Source organism: Lissotriton vulgaris, chromosome 7 (genome assembly GCF_964263255.1).
Source record: "Lissotriton vulgaris chromosome 7, aLisVul1.2, whole genome shotgun sequence".
Classification (NCBI taxonomy): Eukaryota; Metazoa; Chordata; class Amphibia; order Caudata; family Salamandridae; genus Lissotriton; species Lissotriton vulgaris.
The window spans coordinates 1,364,875,199-1,364,895,166 of NC_141695.1; the positions used below are offsets into that span (position 1 = coordinate 1,364,875,199).

A 19,968-nucleotide genomic window follows, 5' to 3' on the forward strand; every position below is an offset into this window, starting at 1 on the left:
GGTGCATTCAAACATGAACGTTTATTCGTTGGTTTATACTCATTTTTTTCTAAATTCTGCATGAGGAGCGAGAGAGTTTACTAAGGCCAACTCCCCTTCCAAAGTGCACAGTAATCCAAACAAATAAAGACATGGTCTCCTGCTCCTGTATCGTTGTAAAAGGAGTTTAAAATACATATTTTTTTTCATGTTTTTAGCTTCTTTTATTCTCTACTGGCAAATTACCATTGAATTGCTAAAAAGGGCTCTCACTAACAGGGTTTCTGTGGGATGCTTCATCATAAAATCCCCATCCAATAGAGATAATTTCTCTGGAAGGGATCACCCCAGTGGTTAATTTGTAAAACAATAGGTGCCAGGGCCCTTGTTATGAGGACACAGCAACTAGCCCCATCCAATGTCCCTGCCAGCACTGCCAATTAGAGTACCAGCACAACTACTAACCGTCACACTCCTACAAGTGTGACAATTCAGACTATTCCAGGCTCCCAAAGCTATAAGAATGACTTGGGTGGGATGTAGTAGTGATTGCTAATGCATATTAAATTAATAATCACCTGTTGTTGTGCTTATTCCCAAATTGGGCAGACAGCGCCACCATGGGGCAGACTGCCACAAGTGCTGATACTAAGAATTAAGTGCCAGTCCCGAGCACTGGAAACCACCTGCTCAAATTAAGCATTGGATCACCCTCTCCTGAAGAAGCTCCTGATCTTTTGATATGAGGAACCTTAAGGAAGAAAAGTTGAAATTACCAGGTTGGATAACTCTTTTTGTTTTTTATTCATGGGTCCCCAGGTAAAATAAAAAGGGGACAAGGAGTACAAATTGAAGCCTAGAGTCAGGGCCATAGTCATATCCACTTTATTCGGTTGATAAACCATAACAGTACATAACAAAACATTCCATATAACATTAAAACCTATACAGAGATCATGTTGAAGTAATCTTAAGAACCATAAAAGTTTAAGCAAGACAACAGTCCTCGGCCTTTTGGATGGTTATGTGCAAGCATATACAAACGTTCATTAAACAGTTTCTCCAGGGCATAAGGGGACAATCACTCTAAAACTCATATCATCACGAAATTCATAAAGATACACTTAGTTAAAATTACATCCTGTTAAAAAACAATTAATTGCAGCAAAAACACTTAGTCTAAAACAGATGTCATCACAAAATTTATAAAAAGCATATACTTGAATAAAAATACATTCTATTAGGACACAATTCATCCCAGTAGTAAAAAAGACTACAACATTACATGGCAGAGTAGTCCTATATTCACTTTCCATAGTGTAGATAAATCAGAGCCGGCCTCACTTGGCCAAATTTGCTACCTCTGAGCGGAGGGAGGATGAACTTCTTGCACAGGCAATTGTGAGCGCAGAAGAACATTAGATGGAGAGTATCTTGCTCAGAGAAATTGTCAAAAGGACAGGGTTTTAATGAATCAGGTTTGGAATAGCCTTTACGGTTGCTAGTAGCCAGGGAACCATATTCAATCAGAATCTCGTCAAGACAAAAAAGATGGTAAGCTTTGTTTACATAAGATAGATAAGGTTGCATCTACTGGCCAAGGCTTAGTATAACAAACCTTGTCAGTGAGGGTTTAATTAATTCATTCTTCTCCATTAGACTTTGGCGCCTGTCTAAAAACTGCTGTTTAAAAGCTCTTATAGCAGTCTTGCCCAGGGGAGTGGGGGTCAGAAACAAACCAGGGCAAACAAGATTCTCAGTCTGATCCTTAATATATTTCAGCCAGGGGATGTGCAAGGCCTTCTCTAGTGCTATACAATCTAGAATGATGAGTTGATTTAAATTTGGGGTCGGTTGAGCCCAGATTCTCAGCCAACATAAGAGTGGCGCGACCTCCATCTAGTCCGAAATATAGCCCACTCCCAGTTCCTCATGTAAATTAAAAATCGGGGTAGCGACAGGGACCGAGAGAAGTTTGTGCATAAAATTGTTCTCAGCCCCTTGAATTCTCTTCACATCTTTATAGCCCCAGACGTCACTACCATAGGTGGCAATAGGGATACACTTTGCATTATAGACCTTCAGAAGTGCAGGAAACTGCTTCAACCCTATTCTTTTTGCAAAATCCAGGGTAGCCCAGCTGCTCTGGCTAAAACATTCTTTTTTAGTGCACGCGGTGTGCACCAAGAACCTTGGTCATAAGTACCCCTGGGTATGGGAACGTGGACACTTTAGTTAACTCAGCCCCCTTACAATAAAATTTGGCCTTGACCACCTTCCGGGAGCCTCTGGTCATGGCATGCAATTTTTTTAAATTGGTGATTAAGTCCAAAGAATCCATAAAATCTATAAAACATTTTAAAAGTAGTTTCAGCTCTATTGCTGTTCTGGACACTAAAACTGCATCATCAGCATACAGAAGTGTGGGAATCATCTTGGTGCCAGCTCTTGGGATATCTTTACAACAGGATGTTAAAGAGTCCCTCAGTTTATTGATATAGAAGGTAAACTGCAAGGGGGTCAATATGCATCCCTCCCATCTTCATTAAAGCGTACCACAGCCGTTTTGTTAGCATGGACAGTAGCCAGAAAGGTTATCAGGTCAACATCTAGTCCCAGATAACGCAGGATCAACCACAGCTTAGACCTATTAACAAAGTCCAAAGCTGAGGTTAGGTCCATAAAAGCCAGGTGTAAGCTCCCCCCCTGGCAACAGTATACTTCCCAATCACAAAGTGAAGATTGAGGCATTGATCCAAGATCTCTTTCCCCTGCCTGAAACCATATTGGAGGCCAGAGACGATGTTAGCATGATCAAGCCAAGCTGTTAGGCGATCCGAAACTACTTCACCCATAATTTAAGCCCCAGATTCAAGAAGCGAAATGGGTTTATAACATGCCGGGTCATCTTTGGCGCCCGTATTAGGTCTCGCCTACGCAGCGCGCCTGCACTGCAAAGGCAAAAAAGACCTTTTGTTATCGGTACGGCTTTTCAGCCGTGCACGTGCATTGCCTTCAATGAAAGCGCATGCATGTCTGGCGATTCACTTGCGGGAGCGCGCTCGTCGCGCGCTCCTGCAAGGGAATCGTGCAGGCCCCCTCCCCTTGCTGCCACGTGCTTGTTCTGAGTTTGCGGCGGCTTTGCTCTAATATTGCATGTGTTGGGGCAGCTTCTACTTTAAATACAAAAATGTGATATTGGAGCAGCATAACAATGCAGGGGAGAGGAGGTATGTAAAGTGCTCCAATACCTTCGGGTTGAGTTAGCGCTTTTTAAATCTGCCCCCAAAAAATGCCGCCCATGAGCCAAAAACAATGTGTGTGGAGGAGATATGCTGCCACATGGCAGTGAATTTCCTCAAAATTCTCCGGATTATTATTTCACAGTAGTGAGGTGCGAGCGTTTCGTGTGGAAAGGTATGACAAAAAAATAGTACTTGCCGGGAAGATTTGCCTGAGCTGTTAAACACAGGCGCAGCAATTTGCACACAGGCCCGCGTGCTTGGACGCTATCCCGTGCTGCTTAGCATGATGGGTGGCAGCTCTTCCTTCAGTTCATGCATATAGCACCACCAAAATTGTGTGATAATAACATGAAGGCTGGCCGTATCCGATTTTGACCATTAAAGAAATGGGGTAACCCAAAAGGTACTGGACCTGGGTATTGTACTGATATGAACAAACAACGGTCCGAGACCTATATATTTCTAAACAAGCAATGAATCAAAACTTATTCAATTGAAAGGCGTATGTTATTCAAACAGCCCTGCTCAATCAATGATGAACATAAAAGAATAGGCAACAGCAACAAACTCCAAATATATATGTAATATTTTTAATCTATTGTCATATTAAAGTATTGAAAGCGAATTCACAGTATTATATACATTGCCCCGTATTAGAGCGTGCAGTATAGCAAAGGGTGTCAAAAGGACGTGAAGGTGATAAGGTGAAAGGAAAGGAAATCACACAAGATTATAAAGGTAATTTAAATAATTCAAAAAACACCAGCCAATGAAAGCCGGAACAGTATATCCTGGCCACTTCAATTAGTCCACATACAATCCCTAATGTTATTCTGAGACATAGGATGTAAAAAATGTCTGCACTATATCACAGAGGGAGATATAGTTAGTGGTCCCGGTTTTTAGTAAGTGTCGACGTTTCGACTCGTCTTGCGGCCTTGCGGTTGATTATGCCTGGGCCATGCGAGTCTTCTTCAGGACATATTGGACGGGGCAACACAGGGATCTCTTTGTTGACCCCTTCTCGGGATGTAGTGGTCGTTATTCCCACTCCAATTGGGCTCAGTCCATATGAATCCAGAAAAATCTTATTGTCCAGGTATTCTCTTCAATATTTTAGGGTTTCCTATCCTAGATGGATGTACATGTTCCACTACATGTCTTGAAAACAGGAGGCTTATATTTAGATTCCAATCAAGAGTATTGGACAATTTCAATGTACGATTTTTGATGGGCAAATCCTCACGTTGTAAAAACCTGAATTCTGTAGCTGTGTCGGGAACGCGAGCAGTTGTCTCAGGTTTCCGGTAGACGCGTGTCCTGGCAATGGAACTCCACATTACCTAACGCTGCCTGACTGTTTATTTAAATATCGGCAATTGACCAACCTTTAGCTCCTGTACACTACCTGGGCAACAGAGTATTCCTCGTAGACTGCCCTCCACTGTCCTTCCTTCCATCAGGTATTCTTTCCTAACAAGACGCTTCATTCCTCTCGCCTTCTCTTCCTTCACTCCTTTCACTTTTATTTACCTCCTTCCCTTCTCTTCATAACTTACTTCACCTCAACCCTACTCTCTTCTCATACTCCCTCTTTCTTGTTCACTAATTCCTTCTTTTGTCTCACAAAGTCCCTGTATTTACTTCTTTCCTTAAAACTCTTCATACACAAACTACATATTTCTATCATTCTTGTTTAACTCTTGGTAACATCACTGCCGCTTTTTAAATCATCTGTATTAGTGACATGCTTATTAACTCTTTTGTATGTAAGAAGTACTCCTTTTAATTGTCATGATGTTAAGTAATCAAACCATAAAGTCAAATTGAAATTGACATATATAGCAACCGGCCAGTGGCAGCGATGCTAGAAATGTATCGGGCTAAGTGCACATCTATAGCAAGCTATGGTAGTGATCTTTGGGGATATTGCGGTCTCGAGGGTCTTCAGATGACAGAAAACAATTTTTTAAAACAACTATTGAGCGTCCCAAAGGGGACTGTGAATTTGTCTGTCCATGAGGAAACCGGCATGCCCTATTTAAGTGACACTCTGGCCTTACATCCGCTTACATTCTGGTTGCAATGCTGGCTCAACAAACACATAAACCTCACTCACACTATACTCAGAGAGACCCTGAGTCTTGATCATATGATAGATATCCCCTGGTTCAAATACCTAAAAACCCATTTTTATGAGTTGGGACGCTTGGACTTGTTTTTAAATCCTGAAGGTATCAATAGTCTGGATGTCGCGCTTGTAAAGCATTCCTTCACACAAATTAGGAAAATGGAAAGAGAAGAGAAAGAACTATTGAAACCTAGTGTGAGGACACATTTGATACTTAAAACCACTCTAGATATTGAGCCCTATCTATTGTGGCCCCTGCCTGCTTATGAGCGATTTCTACTAACTAGGATCAGATTTAACCTTCTTCATTTTTTATTAGCAGCTCCAAGGGGCAGTCACAAAGGGAGTGTGTTGGCTTCCTGTGGCTGCGACTCTAAGTCTCCACAGGACCTACTTCACTTCATGTTTTTTTGTAAATACTATGAAATGCCCAGGACTATTTATTTGAAATCTCTTTTAAAAAAGCTAAATTTTGCACAAGTACGTCCCGCTTTGTTTTATTTGCAATTGCTTAAACCTGACTGTATCCCGTTTGTGGCCAGCTTCCTGAAATGTGCAATGAACTACAGAAAATGTCTGGATTTTCAAAATTACTGTGCCTCAAAGGTCTTTTCTAATGGTCATTTTGCCCCCCCCTTCTTATATTAATGCCGTTTTAAATCGTTTTTATCATTGTGAATCACTGTTATCAATTTATTGTTTTTAAGACATCGAATGTGTTGTATTTTAAAATGTTACTTTTATGGTTTCTATGAAAGAATACCGAATAAAGTATTTTTGAACTTTGGACATATATTGTTTAATTGCAGTTAAAAAACACAAACATTATAAAACCAAAACCTGCCATGTGAACCCATTAGCTGACACCCTATCTGCCACAGGGCTGCTACTATCTGAATATCAGAAGAATAGTGTAGACTTTCCATTGTTCATTTTTAGGTGTTGCCGAAGACAGCGCACAATCGCTGTTGCTTGCCAGAGATTTTGTTTACTACAAGGGGCAAGGAGCCCTCCCATTTCTTACTAATCGTTGGCTGCATTTCTTCTTCCCTTGTCATTCGTTCTTGTCCATGTTGCTTCTTCCGTGTTGCTGGCCGTCATACCATCATAGCGCTGGTTGTCTGTGTTGCTTATTCCCTTCTATCTTTACTTGTGTTGCTTCTTCCCTCCCACCTCCAACTGCCCGTGTCCATGTTGCTTCTTTTATTCCAGCTCTCACCACATAATTACACTCTACTGAATACAATATAAATACACTCCACATAACACAACACAGTACCACATAATTACACCACGTACTTACACTCTACTAAATGCACCGTACACTCCACATAATACCACTCAGTGCCACATAATAACATGCAACGTAATTACACTCCACTCAATGCAACATAAATACAATCCACATAATATCACTCAGTGCCACATAATAACACCCCACATAATTACACTCTACTCAATACAATATAAGTACACTCTACATAACACCACTCAGAACCACATAATTACACATCACGTAATTACACTCTACTCAATGCAATAGAAGTACACGCCACAAAATACCACTGATTACCACATAATCACACATCACAATTACACTCTAATCAATGCAACATAAATACACTCCACATAATACCACTCATGGCCACATAATTACACACCACATAATTGTAGGAAGGTGGATACCTGACTATGGATACACTAGATTTTTTGCCTAGTGTTTAGCTGGTTTTCGACTTAGTTGGCCTGGGATACTGCTAATCAGGGCCCCAGGCTATCTGCTCTCTCTTTGAAATGGACTCCATATACCCTAGGTACATCTGCAATTGGATACTGGGTCATCTTATGAGCCCCTGTACAGTGTACTACAGGTACCCAGGGCATAGGTGCATCCAAGGCCTACCAGGGGCTGCAGCAGGTATTATGCCACCCCTGGCTGGCCACCCAAATTGACACAACTGGCTGATCACTCAGCTGGGGCAAGGTGGTGTAATCACCCTTTGCTTTAGATATAGTATACCTATATCTAACCTTATATCTAGACACATATACACCTATAAGTCACTCCTATAGCAGGCCTTAACAATCCTGAAGGCAGAGTGCTTGGTTTTATGTGAGATGGTGTTCTAGCATGAGCTGAGCCTGTCTGCAGCTTTCGGAACCATGTCCTTATAGCTGTTCTAGGATATTGCCATACCATATACTCTTAAGTGCATTATGAACCTCCCGGTTAAATGCTAACTATGGTTTGGCTTTATCAAAACATGTCGAGTAAGGTGTCATACGATTTGGAATACTATCCCCTCGCCAGTCCTGGCGACGGGGGTAGCATTCCACCCTTCTAGAGGGAGAAGACATGTTGTTCCTACTATTCCCGGTTAAAGTTAACCAGAGCCTCAGCATCACAAAATTAATGCTGCTACCACAGACACAAGTCTGACCTCCTGCTGTTGGGAGTCCTTCCAGCGAGGGAGGCTTGGACAATAGGTTTCCTGCCTTGGAAGGTGCTAGCACCACCCCAGACAGGACTTTCTGTATTGGGACAGGGAGGGCTGAAAGGATTGAGACACTGCCTGGGGCACACAAGGTGTCCCATGCATAGGCCAGTTCAAACCGGTGCTGGGGCACGCCAGCCCCAGCTCTAGCGCGAAACTGGACAAAGGGAAAGGGGTGTAACCGTCCACTTCCCCGGTCCCACCCATAGGAGGGACCTAGCAGGTAATCCAGCCCCTAAGATTGGTATATAGGTAGGAGCTGAGTCACAGGACTTTAGATTATCCTGACTGAAACTTTGAAATGAAATTCTGGACCTTCATCACTCTACTTTGGAAGAAGGCGACTGAAGAATGTCCCTTGTGGTCAAGGAATGACCACCCTGCACAAGCAGGCACCATCCAGCGATCGACAACTTGTGTGCCGCCTTCTCCCGCCGGAGCCCAAGCCCAGAGCCCAACAAGAACCAAATTCCCAGACATCCAACAGCCCGATCCACAGTCCCTGCAAAGCTGGGACCCATGGAGGAGACGAGAGACGTGGGACCGGCCATCCTGAAAAGTCTGCGACCTGCTAACTGTGCAGCCCCCGAGGACTCCTCGAAGCTGTGCATTGGGGATTGAGAAGCCCCAGCCCCGAGCAGCATCTGCACCAAAGATCAGCCCTGCACACTCCACGAGTTTTGCGTGGGGCCCTTTTGCATTTTCCTGCTTGACGCGTTTGCCCGGTCACTTGCCCGTTGGCTAGTGGCCATCTTGGCAACAATGTTTTGAAAATACACTGCTGGTCTGGTTGCTCCAGACTGGCCCTTGCCTCCCTCAAAAGAAGCAGCCCCTCAGACCTTGCTGGTCTGAGTAAGAAGCCTGCATTGTATCCTGCGTGGGTTGCCTTTGGCAAGGCTTGTTGACTCCAATGCTGAAGCCGACACCGCCGACAGCGAGAGCCTTCATGGGACAGTCCTTGCCTGCCTCCTGGTTGTCGTCAACACCTCCTGGTCCACGTGGCTGCAGAGACAAGCTTCCCATCAGCACCTGATTGCTTCGCGACATTGTCTGGTTCCTTCCTGGTTCCATCCTGGTCACTGGCTAGTGACCCAGACTCTGTCCCCTCTGCTTTCAGGTCCTCTACATCTTCGATCCACCCTTGGATCCACCCAGACTTCTCTTCTGGCCGCCTGCAGCATCTTTTCACCAAGGCTCCATAGATCTCCACGAGGAAACCCGACACACTTTGGGACCTATGCACCCGCTTCCTGTGGGTTAGGTAACGCGAGTACTGCGGTGCTCCCGTAAAGAGTAACTCTCCTAGTGTCCTAGTTTCAAGGGGTTAAGTTCTAGTCCAGTCGGAAGACTCCCAAACCTTTATCTTTCTATTTTTACGCACCCATTGACTTCTATGTGTGCACACATGCGCCTTTAGACACTGCACACCATCACATGGGCCTCCTGCTCCCTAACCATTGTTAGTCCAGTGTAGCCCCAGCGATCCCCAAGACCCTAGGCCTTACCATTGTTTGTGACGTGGTACTACCACTTTTTTAATATATGGTTTAGCGGGCCACCCGGCCCTATCCATAATTGTGCAACTTTTGTATGTTATATTAAGTTACTTGTTATGCGCTTGGGCTTCTGTGCTCATAAAGAGTTCAGGGGATTTCCTTAGAAATAAATACATATATATTTTGAATATATATCCTGTGTGGTGTACTTTCATTTGTTATTAAAGGGATTGCATATGGTAAAACAGCTGGCTTTACATGCCCTCTTGAGTTTAGCCTAAGACTGCTTTGTCCATGCTACCTCTAGGATAGCTGGTCTATAAGGTTGACTTTACAACCATCACCATAAGGGTTGTTTGGACTGGTGCAAGGTGCTCACTAGAATAGTGAACATCATATACCAGGCCAACTTCTCACAATAATTACACTCTAATCAATGCAACATAAATACACGCACTGTAATACCACTTAATACAACATAAATACACGTCATAATAACATTCTATTCAATGCAACAACTACACTCTACATAATACAGCTGTGCCACATAAGTACAAAAAAATAAAATACATTTTTACATTAAAATATTTTTTTAATCAGGTTCTTCAGTTGTATATAATGTTGTCTTAGTTTTTATAAAAGTAACAAAAATGCTTAACACTTTTTATTATAACTTCTAAACACAATGCACATCAGCCACAATGCTCTACAACATAGCCATACTTCAGGATAAACACATGAGGTCCCAAAAGCGAGACCTATTGGCAATGCCAATGCTTGTTAAAAATGGGGATAATAACCACCTTTGCCCATGATGAGGGACAACCGGACACACAAGCTGTATTAAAGACATGTGTTAAAATCTTAGTCCAGACTTTTGGGTCTGTCTTGTAAAGGTCAGCCGGTACCCCATCAGGGCCAGGCGCCTTTCCACCTGAGATTGAGATGATGGCTTTATAGACCTCATCTATGTTAAAATAAAGGGAGGAACTTACTAATCCGGGAACGGTTTGTCCCACGGTATCTGCTAAGTTGGCATCACTATAGATATTACGAAAGTGCTGGACCCATTTCTCAGCGGAGACTAAGCAATCTCTACTGGAGTTTGGAGTGTCAGAGAAGAGAGGACTGTTAACAACAGACCAACATTTAGAGCTATTAGTCAGCACACTGGCTTGGTGAAACTCCACCCAGGCCAGCTCCCTTAACTGTTCTTTCCTCCTCTGAACTGCGAATTTATAAGCCTTCCTAATGTTCTTGAATAATATTGCATTCCTTGGTTTTTGCTTGAGGGCCTGTGTGAGCTCCTTATGGGTAGCCACACAGGTATCGTCAAACCACCTTTTCAGTTTTGGGCACCTTACTCTGGTTGTAGTGGATAAATTAAAGGCAACCTGTTTAGTAATTAATTCAAAGTCATTTAAAATGGCTCTGTCATGAGATTCCTGATCTAGACACACTTGGAACTCCGAGGCACAAGTAGTATACAGGTTATCAATAAAGCTCTCAGGGGTGATCATATCCCACCTCAATCTGCATGCTTGGTCTTTGAGACTAATATTTATATTAGTGACTTGGCTGGTGACCCTTCCCTTGAGGACAGCCTGGAGGTGAAGAACCAATATTAAAGGATTATGGTCGCTAAAACAATTCCAGGTGACACTAAGGTTCTTTACGGCCGATGTTAACAAAGTGGATAGCAGAATACAATCAAGTATACTTTAACTACCATGGCCCACATAGATAGGTACCAATGCTGACTTATCTGGTTATTGTAAGCAGTTTGTCCCACGGTATCTGCTAAGTTGGCATCACTATAGATATTACGAAAGTGCTGGACCCATTTCTCAGCGGAGACTAAGCAATCTCTACTGGAGTTTGGAGTGTCAGAGAAGAGAGGACTGTTAACAACAGACCAACATTTAGAGCTATTAGTCAGCACACTGGCTTGGTGAAACTCCACCCAGGCCAGCTCCCTTAACTGTTCTTTCCTCCTCTGAACTGCGAATTTATAAGCCTTCCTAATGTTCTTGAATAATATTGCATTCCTTGGTTTTTGCTTGAGGGCCTGTGTGAGCTCCTTATGGGTAGCCACACAGGTATCGTCAAACCACCTTTTCAGTTTTGGGCACCTTACTCTGGTTGTAGTGGATAAATTAAAGGCAACCTGTTTAGTAATTAATTCAAAGTCATTTAAAATGGCTCTGTCATGAGATTCCTGATCTAGACACACTTGGAACTCCGAGGCACAAGTAGTATACAGGTTATCAATAAAGCTCTCAGGGGTGATCATATCCCACCTCAATCTGCATGCTTGGTCTTTGAGACTAATATTTATATTAGTGACTTGGCTGGTGACCCTTCCCTTGAGGACAGCCTGGAGGTGAAGAACCAATATTAAAGGATTATGGTCGCTAAAACAATTCCAGGTGACACTAAGGTTCTTTACGGCCGATGTTAACAAAGTGGATAGCAGAATACAATCAAGTATACTTTAACTACCATGGCCCACATAGATAGGTACCAATGCTGACTTATCTGGTTATTGTAAGCAGTTCAAGTTATAGGCTGATAGGATGCCTTCTAAGAAGGTGCCAGACGGAGTATGTTCAAAGTGATCTTGCTCCTGCAGGCCGTCTTCCTGCTCCAGCATTGCTAAGCAATTAAGGGGACAATTGGGAGTATTAAAGTCCCCCAGAATTAATATGTCATAGTAGGCTTCAGTTCCTTCCCTATAACTTTCCAGAAAAACCTCTAGTGCCGAAAGATGCTCAGTCTCATGGGTTCTAGGGAAGGAATTATAAAAAGGTACCACTAGCAAAGTTGGTGAATTCTTCCCTGACAATTCCCACAGCTAGCACATGGGGCGAACAGGAATCAATCAGCTTGGCACTATACGAAAATTTAAGACTAAACATTAAAAGAAGACCACCCCCCCCCCCCCTGGCTCAGCCCATGTTTGACGGAGTAGCAAATTTACAAAATTATATAAAACCATCCAAATAGAATTTGCCAGTTAACTCCCATATTTTTTGTAGAGCAATGATGTGTTGTGTGGCAAGGAAATGTTCCCAGGAGATGTCCCCCTTTTTTGACCTAGGCCAGCTAATTTCCAAGAAAGTACCTTTGTCATAGCATCATCAGTAATAGTTGGGATGGAACAAAAATTTTCTGAGTTAACCCGTGGTAATTGAATTGGAAAAGCAAGGTGCAATTGGATGGGAGGGACCGTCAGCAGAGATAGGTGCTACTACAAGAGTAGAATAGGGAGAACTATCAGCAGGTACAGGTGCTGCCGCAAGAGGGGTTATTCAATCCTGAGTGTCCAATCAAGAAAGTACCTGAAACCTATTAAGAGTGAGATTTGGAGGGGTCATGTTAGGACTGGCGCGTGGTTTGGTTTGTAAGAATAACCAAGGGGTAGTGAACATATAATGGTGCTGTTAGATGTTACAGACTCACAGCCCCTTAATAGGTATCTCACCAAAGCTGGCCTGCGAAAATGTATTACAATGCAGTTCCATTTGATATTCTTTGTAGATGCGCCGACCCACCCAACTCTACGTACTATAATAATGTCCTTCATATCAGAAACATGGAATCTCCTATACCTCAATAACCAATCTGCACATTTATTACGTAATTGAGCCCATGACTTGCGCTGATCCTTTTTTAATGTTGTTACCGCTGCCAAAACCAGCACGTAGGGACAAGCAGCAGGTGGCAGACTCAAGACATCTAGGTTAGCTTCCGGGGAATTACAGTTTTGGGTGGCTGAAGCGTTACTATTCGAGCTACCAATCAATGGGTTCTGATCTACTCCATTAGGTCTACTAGGACCATTTGCATTCTCCTGAATGAGATGAGTACGTGGGGGTGGGGTGTAATTACCATTAGATGCAATGCCTTGCCTGCCAGGGTTTGATTGGGGGCGGGGCAGAGTTTGGTCTGGTAACACGCATGAATTACTTGCAGAAGTGATAGCTTTAACGGTAGGGGGTTGGGTTCCATGTGATACACGATTTGGTATGCTTGTTATACAGCCTTACTACTCTCACCTCCTCCATTTGCAGTGTGTGGACATTTGTACATTCCCTGCTGAGTGTCCACCCCCTATAAGTTAAGCCAAGTTATCTATGCAAGCCTTAAGTGGGGCAAGTTTCTTCTCCAAGAGTTCATTAATTTGTTTATTCACTAGCGCAGCAACAACGTTGGCAACAATATCCCCACACCTCTCAAGACAAAGTGTTGCCTCAGTCTGTGTACTCGTTGAGCAGCTCAACTTCATGATCAAGGATGATGTCATCAATGATGTCATTTGAGATGTCATCAGTGATGTCATCAGTGATGTCACTGACCATGTCTTGAGTGATGTAATCTGTGACGTCATCAGCAGTGCATTGCGGGAGCGCGAGTTATAGTTAGCTGAGCTAACTATAACAGGGGAATTTCAATGGTTTTGAGTGAGTGAAATGTCCAGCTAACTATAACATGTGTGAAACCTATGGTTTTTTCAGTGAATTTCTAAGGTTTTTTAAATGCGAATTCCTAACGTGTCCAGCATGGCCTCATTACACCTCTCTGCAACGCAGCCCCCTGGCACATACTGGAGGTTCCTGGTGGGCTAGTTGGCCCCCAGGGACCCCCAGTACTCAAGGGGAATTAGTTCCCCCTCTGCAAACGCGCCAGGGGGCGGCGTTTGCAGAGTGGTGCAATGCGTAATTTTTTTTATCGGCGTACCCTACGCATATCCCGCGATTAAAAAAAAAAAAAATAAAAACATTTTTTGGGCATTGGGGGTCCTTGTGGGACCCCCTAAGCAGGCCTAGGGGGTCAGGGTGTGGCAAAGATGGCTGCCAACACTTCCTGGCTTGGAGTGTTGACAGACAGTTTACAGCCAATTAGCATGCAGCTCGTGCTCGTAATGGTACACAAAAAGGCCTCGGACAGTACGCGTATGGTACAACTTTGCATATATATCTATGATTTTAGTTTTGATTTTCTCAGGAACTACTGAACGGATTTACACCATTTAACAAAAAGCACAATCTACGAACCAAACTCTACCTTTTTGCCGAATTTGGTGTAATTCCGTTCAGCAGTTCCCTATGGAAAATTGCATGGGGAAAACACATTTTAGGAACCCCCTTTTTTCTTGGTCCCTGCTTCACGAATCACCCCCACACTTTCAGGGAAGGAGCGGAACTGAGCAGGTCATCTTCTTGGATTCGTCAATCGGCGCCAAAGTTATTTCAAATAGAATGTTGTGGATTTCCTATGGAAACTAGGTCCTAACTATAACTACCTACTGGCGACCGCCAGTAGGTAATATATATATATATATATATCTACCAGCATGCATTGCTTGGCGGGCTGAAAGCACCAGTGGTCAAGATACCGCCCATTGGAGGAGGAGCATGATGACAGCATTAAGGAGCAAGTTACCACTCACCTGCACCTCGTTTCAACCAGCACAGAGAGCGCAGAGACCCAGGAACAGGCACTGATGAGAGCCATTTGGAAGGCTTGACACGGGTCTGCCTTAGCGTTTCAAGGGGGCTGCTAGCGCCACGCACATATATTTTTAATGAAACCCTTGCCCTTGAACTCCGGAGTGTGCCGTGCCTTTTTCGATGAGGAGGAGGCACTGGTCTTATATATATATACCTGGTAAGGGTGTGTCCTTTAGCGTTACCCACCTAGAACCTCCATGGAAATCCTTTAAATACCACCAGGTTCTTCCTGTGAAATGAGCAGGTCTTCGGAGAGACTTACACATGTTGCTTCAGTGGGCCTGGTAGGTGGTGGCCAACAATGCCCTGCTAATAATCTGACTCAACTACTGCACTCGGATAGATCACACACAAGAAACGTGTCAACATAGTCCTACTGTAGATGCGTTAGCTTTAAAGAAAAGCTTAATCACAGAGAAACTCATCCTGCCACTCTGTAGACTGTGTAGGTTTAGTCACTGATTAGTTAGGGTTATTTGGGTGTTTTTGCAGAGCCCTGGCCAACTTGCTTCTTATCAGCAGTGTTCTCCAGGAAAAGGCCAAGGCACAGCAGTTCCAGGATCTGGTGCCATCTAGTGGTATGCTCATCTGTAACAGCCTTTAAAAAAATAATAAACAGGCTTTTTCTAAAGTCTATTGATCATTTTTTGCAGACAGTGGGCAGGGTCTTAAAAGCGGTATGCCAGGTGTAGAATGAGCCAACTGACCATCCCTTTGTGAGGGCCCCCATGTCTAGGTCTAATAAAAAAGAAAATCTACCTAATTAACTAGTACATAATTTGACTAGGTTTGTCAACTGAGGATTGGAACTCTACTCACTAAGAACTTCTAACGGGTGAGAAGTATACAAACTGAGCTTAAACTTCTGCAGTTCCCCTGACTCAGATTAACTTTTAAGAAGGTTAGCTCATTGTGTCTACTCAATTGGGATGCCCACTCACAAAGGTAGTCTACTATCAGAATACCTGCTTTGGTGCACTTCAACAGCACATAAGCCATTCCAGATGAGACAGGCCTCTTGCCTTTACTGCAGTGATTCTTAACCTATGGTCTGCCGATCCCTTGGGATCCGTAACGCCTACTCAGGGGACCTTCAACCTAAAAAATAAATAAATATTACTAGCTGGTTAATAATATACACATAAAAAGGCAAAAATAATATGTAAAAAACTTTGTGAATATGAAGGAATTTAAAATTGGTGGCTAAAAAGTAAGTTGATATCCTTAGCTTGATTTGTAGGAGAAGCACAAGTGCAGCAAACAGTAGTATGGATGAATGATGTCCTCAAATGAAGCACCGTTAATGCGCTGCCAAAAAAAGTACATGCATTAGAAGCAAAAAGACAAACTGATGTGCTAGAGTCATTTGTATTGATTGGTCTTTTAGAAATAAATATTAATTTTGAAAAGCTTTAACCTTCCGATTAAAATATCGAATTTTATATATATATATATATATATATATATATATATATATATTCACTGAAAAAAACATAGGTTTTAGGGACGTTATAGTTAGTTGGACATTTCACTCATACAAAACCATAGAAATTCCCAGGTTGTAGTTAATGCATTGCTGATGACGTCAAATATTACATCATTCATAACATGGTCAGTGACATCACTGATGACATCTCAAATGACATCACTGATGACATCATCTAGTGAATGTGTATTTCTATAAAGTTTAAATATGTAGTATGTATATGCCAAGGTGTATTGAAGAATGAGTGGGTGTATAAGTGTCTGGATGGAGAATTTAGTAGGTATGTGACTGACTGTTTAAGTGAGTGATTATATGTGTCTTACTGAATGCACAGGTTAGTGACTGATACAGACATTCACACAGTTTCGCTTGTCAGTTGGTGTGTAAGCGGTTGCATGGGTTTGTGAGTAGCTAAATGGGTTATTGATTGGTTGTCTGAGTATCTGTATGGGTGCGTGGGAGATGTGGGAGTCTGTGCATAGATGCTTGAATGGTTGATTCACTGTGTGTACGGGTTCAAGAGTGCATGTGGAAACAGCTGTATCAGTGTGTGTGTGTATGGTGTGTTGGTGAGAGAATGGATGGCTCAATGTTACATGTCCAAGTAACTACATATTTAAAAGGCAGTGTATGTGAAAGTTAAAGTATATAAATGACTATACATGAAAGTCAGTGATTGTGAGAGTGGCTGCATGAATGAATGTGTACTTGTATCAGGGATTGTAGAAAAGAGTAAGTATGTATTTGTTTCTGTTTGAATAACTGATGTGGTGTGTGTATAACTGTATAGGTCAGTAAATGGAAGTGTGATTGATTCTTTCATGACTGACTAGGTTTGTGAGTATCTCTGGCTGAGTGGTGGTGCGTGAGTGTCTGTATAGATGTATGAGTGCTTATGATAGTGTTGTATTGATGAGTGACTACATCTATGAATGATTCTATGGGTGAATGAATGTATGTGTATGTAGACTTAGGAATCAGTGAGTGTGTATCTAGTCACTGGTACAGTGGGTATATCAAAGGTTATAGTACAGTGTGAGGAAGTGGATCAGATTTTCACGTGGTTGATGTCATCAGTGATGTCACTGACCATGTCATGAATGATGTAATATGTGACATCATCAGCAGTGCATTCCGGGGGCGTGAGTTATAGTTAGCTAAACTAACTATAACAGGGGAATTTCTATTGTTTGGTATTAGGGAAATGTCCAACTAACTGTAACATCCCTCAAACCTATGTTTTTTTCAGTGAATTTCTAAGGTTTTTTTAAATGCTAATTTCTAACTATGGCTTACCTGAAACCTATGTTTTTTTCAGTGAATTGCAAAGGTATTTAAATGATAATTTCTAACTATGCCTACAAAGGTAGTGTAGGAAGGTGGCTACCTGACTATGGTTACCCCAGATTTTTTGCCTTGTGTTTAGCTGGTTTTCGACTTAGTTGGCCTGGTTCCCTGCTAACCAGGGCCCCAGGCTATCTGCTCTCTATGTAAAATGGATTCCATGTACCCTAGGTGCATAACTAGATTGGCTTGAGCCAACTTATCAGCCCCTGTACAGAGCACTATAGGTGCCCAGGGAATAGGTGCATCCAAGGCCTACCAGGGGCTGCAGCATATCTTTTGGCACCCCTGGCTGGCTATCGAAAATTGACACAACTGGCTGATCACGCAGCTGGGGCAAGGTGGTGTAATCACCCCTTGCTTAGATGTAGTATGCCTATATCTAAACCTAACTGGACACATATATACCTATCAGTCACTCCTATGGCAGGCCTTAACAATCCTGGAGGCAGAGTGCTTGGTTTTATGTGAGATGGTGCTCTAGCATGAGCGGAGCCTGTCTGCAGCTGTCGGGACCAATTCCCTAAGCTGTTCAGGGATAATGCCATACCGTATACTCTTAAGTGCATTATAATCCTCGCGGTTATATGTTAACTTTGGTTTGGCTTTATCAAAACATGTCGTGTAAGGTGTCATACGATTTGAAATACTACCCCCTCGCCAGTTCTGGCGACGGGGGTAGCATTCCACCCCTCTAGAGGGAGACAACATGTTACTTTGCTAAAACGCGGTTGATTTTAAAAGGAGCCTCAGCACCACAAAATGGATGCTTCTGCCACAGACACGAGTCTGACCTCCTGCAGCTGACCGAAACTCAGCCAAGGAGGCCTGGACAAAGGGTTTCCTGTCACAGGGAGGTGTCACACCACCCCAGATAGGAGATAGTGGATTGTAGCAGGAAGGTTTGAAAGAAACCAGACACTGCCTGGGGAGCACAAGGCTTCCCCTTGCATAATCCGGCCAAACCAGTTCTGGGGCACACCAGCCCTTGTCCCAGCACGGCCTGGATCAAAGGAAAGGGGTGTACCCACCGCCTTCCTGGGTCCCACCCATAGGAGGGGACCTAGCAGGTAATCCAGCCCCCTAGATTGGTATAAGAATGGGAGCAGTGCCAACGCACTCAGATTATCCTGATGAAACATTTGAAACAAAACTCTGGACCCTTCGACTTCCTACTCAACGTAGAAGACTGACGAATCTCCCTTGTGGTCAAGGAGTGACCACCCTGTGCAAACAGGCACCATTCAGCACTTCGATGTCTGCTTTGTTGCAGTTCCCGCCGGAACTCGAGTGACAGAGATCGATGAGATCAAGCTTGCCTGCCTTCTTACAGCCCGATCCACAGTCCCTGCAGAGCTGAGACCCGTGAAGGCGACTGGAAGCGTGGGGCACGCCATCTTGAAAAGACCACGAGATGCTGACCGTGCAGCCCACGAGTGACCCTCGAAGCTGTACACCGGGGTTTGAGAAGCCCCAACCCTGAGCAACTCTTGCACCGAAGCTCACCCCTCTACACTCGATGAGTGCTGCGTGGGGCCCTTCTGCTTTCTTTGGCTCGACACGTTGGCCCGGTCACTAGCAAGCTGGCTTGTGGCCCCTGTGCCGGCGAAAACCTAAATACGGCTTGCGATTCTGGTTGCTCCAGACTTGCACCAGCTCCTCTGAAAAGGAGCACTCGCTCTGACCCTCCTGGTCCGAGTGAGAAGCAATCTTCCAGTCCTGCGTGGATTGCTCTTGCCAAGTGTTGTTTGCTCCGATCTTGAAGCCGTCAGCGCCGACGGTGAGAGCCTGCGTGGGACAGCTCATGACCCGCTCCTGGACGTCGCAGATGCCCACGTGGCAGCGGAGAGAAGCTCCTCGACAACCACCTGATTGCCACCCTGGTCACTGCTGCGTGACCCAGACTCTGTCCCCTCTGCTTTCAGGTACTTTTCTACTCTGATCCACCCTTGGATCACACTGGACACTTCTCCTTCACATCGCCTGCAGCATCTTCAGCTTCAAGCACCAAGAACCTGCGTGACGAAACCCAACGCCACTTCGACCCTATGCACCCGCTTCCTGTGGGTGAGTTAACATTCCAACGCCGGTGTTCCCACACTGGTACACACCTCTAGGGTCTGTGTCTAAAGTTTTGTCCATCTAGGTTCAGCGGAAGTATCCTAAAACTCTATCTGTGTAACTTTTACGCACCATTGACTTAACATTGGTGCATGTGTGTGCTTTAAGCGTTGCACCCGAATCCCGCAGGCTTTTCCCGACTTCAGCATTGATTGTCC

At 43.8% G+C, this 19,968-nt stretch overlaps 1 protein-coding gene across 6 annotated transcripts in view; it reads right to left on the reverse strand.

Moving 5' to 3' along the window:
* The window catches only part of LOC147703710 (cardiotrophin-1-like), a 238,109-nt gene that overhangs the window by 29,737 nt on the left and 188,404 nt on the right, over positions 1-19,968 (reverse strand). For 3 of the 6 annotated variants that reach the window (XM_086928952.1, XM_086928949.1, XM_086928948.1), the window contains exon 2: positions 15,825-15,957. The exons of the other annotated variants lie outside the window; for them this stretch is intronic. In XM_086928952.1, the coding sequence (XP_086785078.1) occupies positions 15,825-15,858 (34 nt within the window). In that variant the 5' untranslated portion in view covers positions 15,859-15,957. The remainder of the gene's footprint in view (positions 1-15,824; positions 15,958-19,968) is intronic. 6 annotated transcript variants of the gene reach the window in all.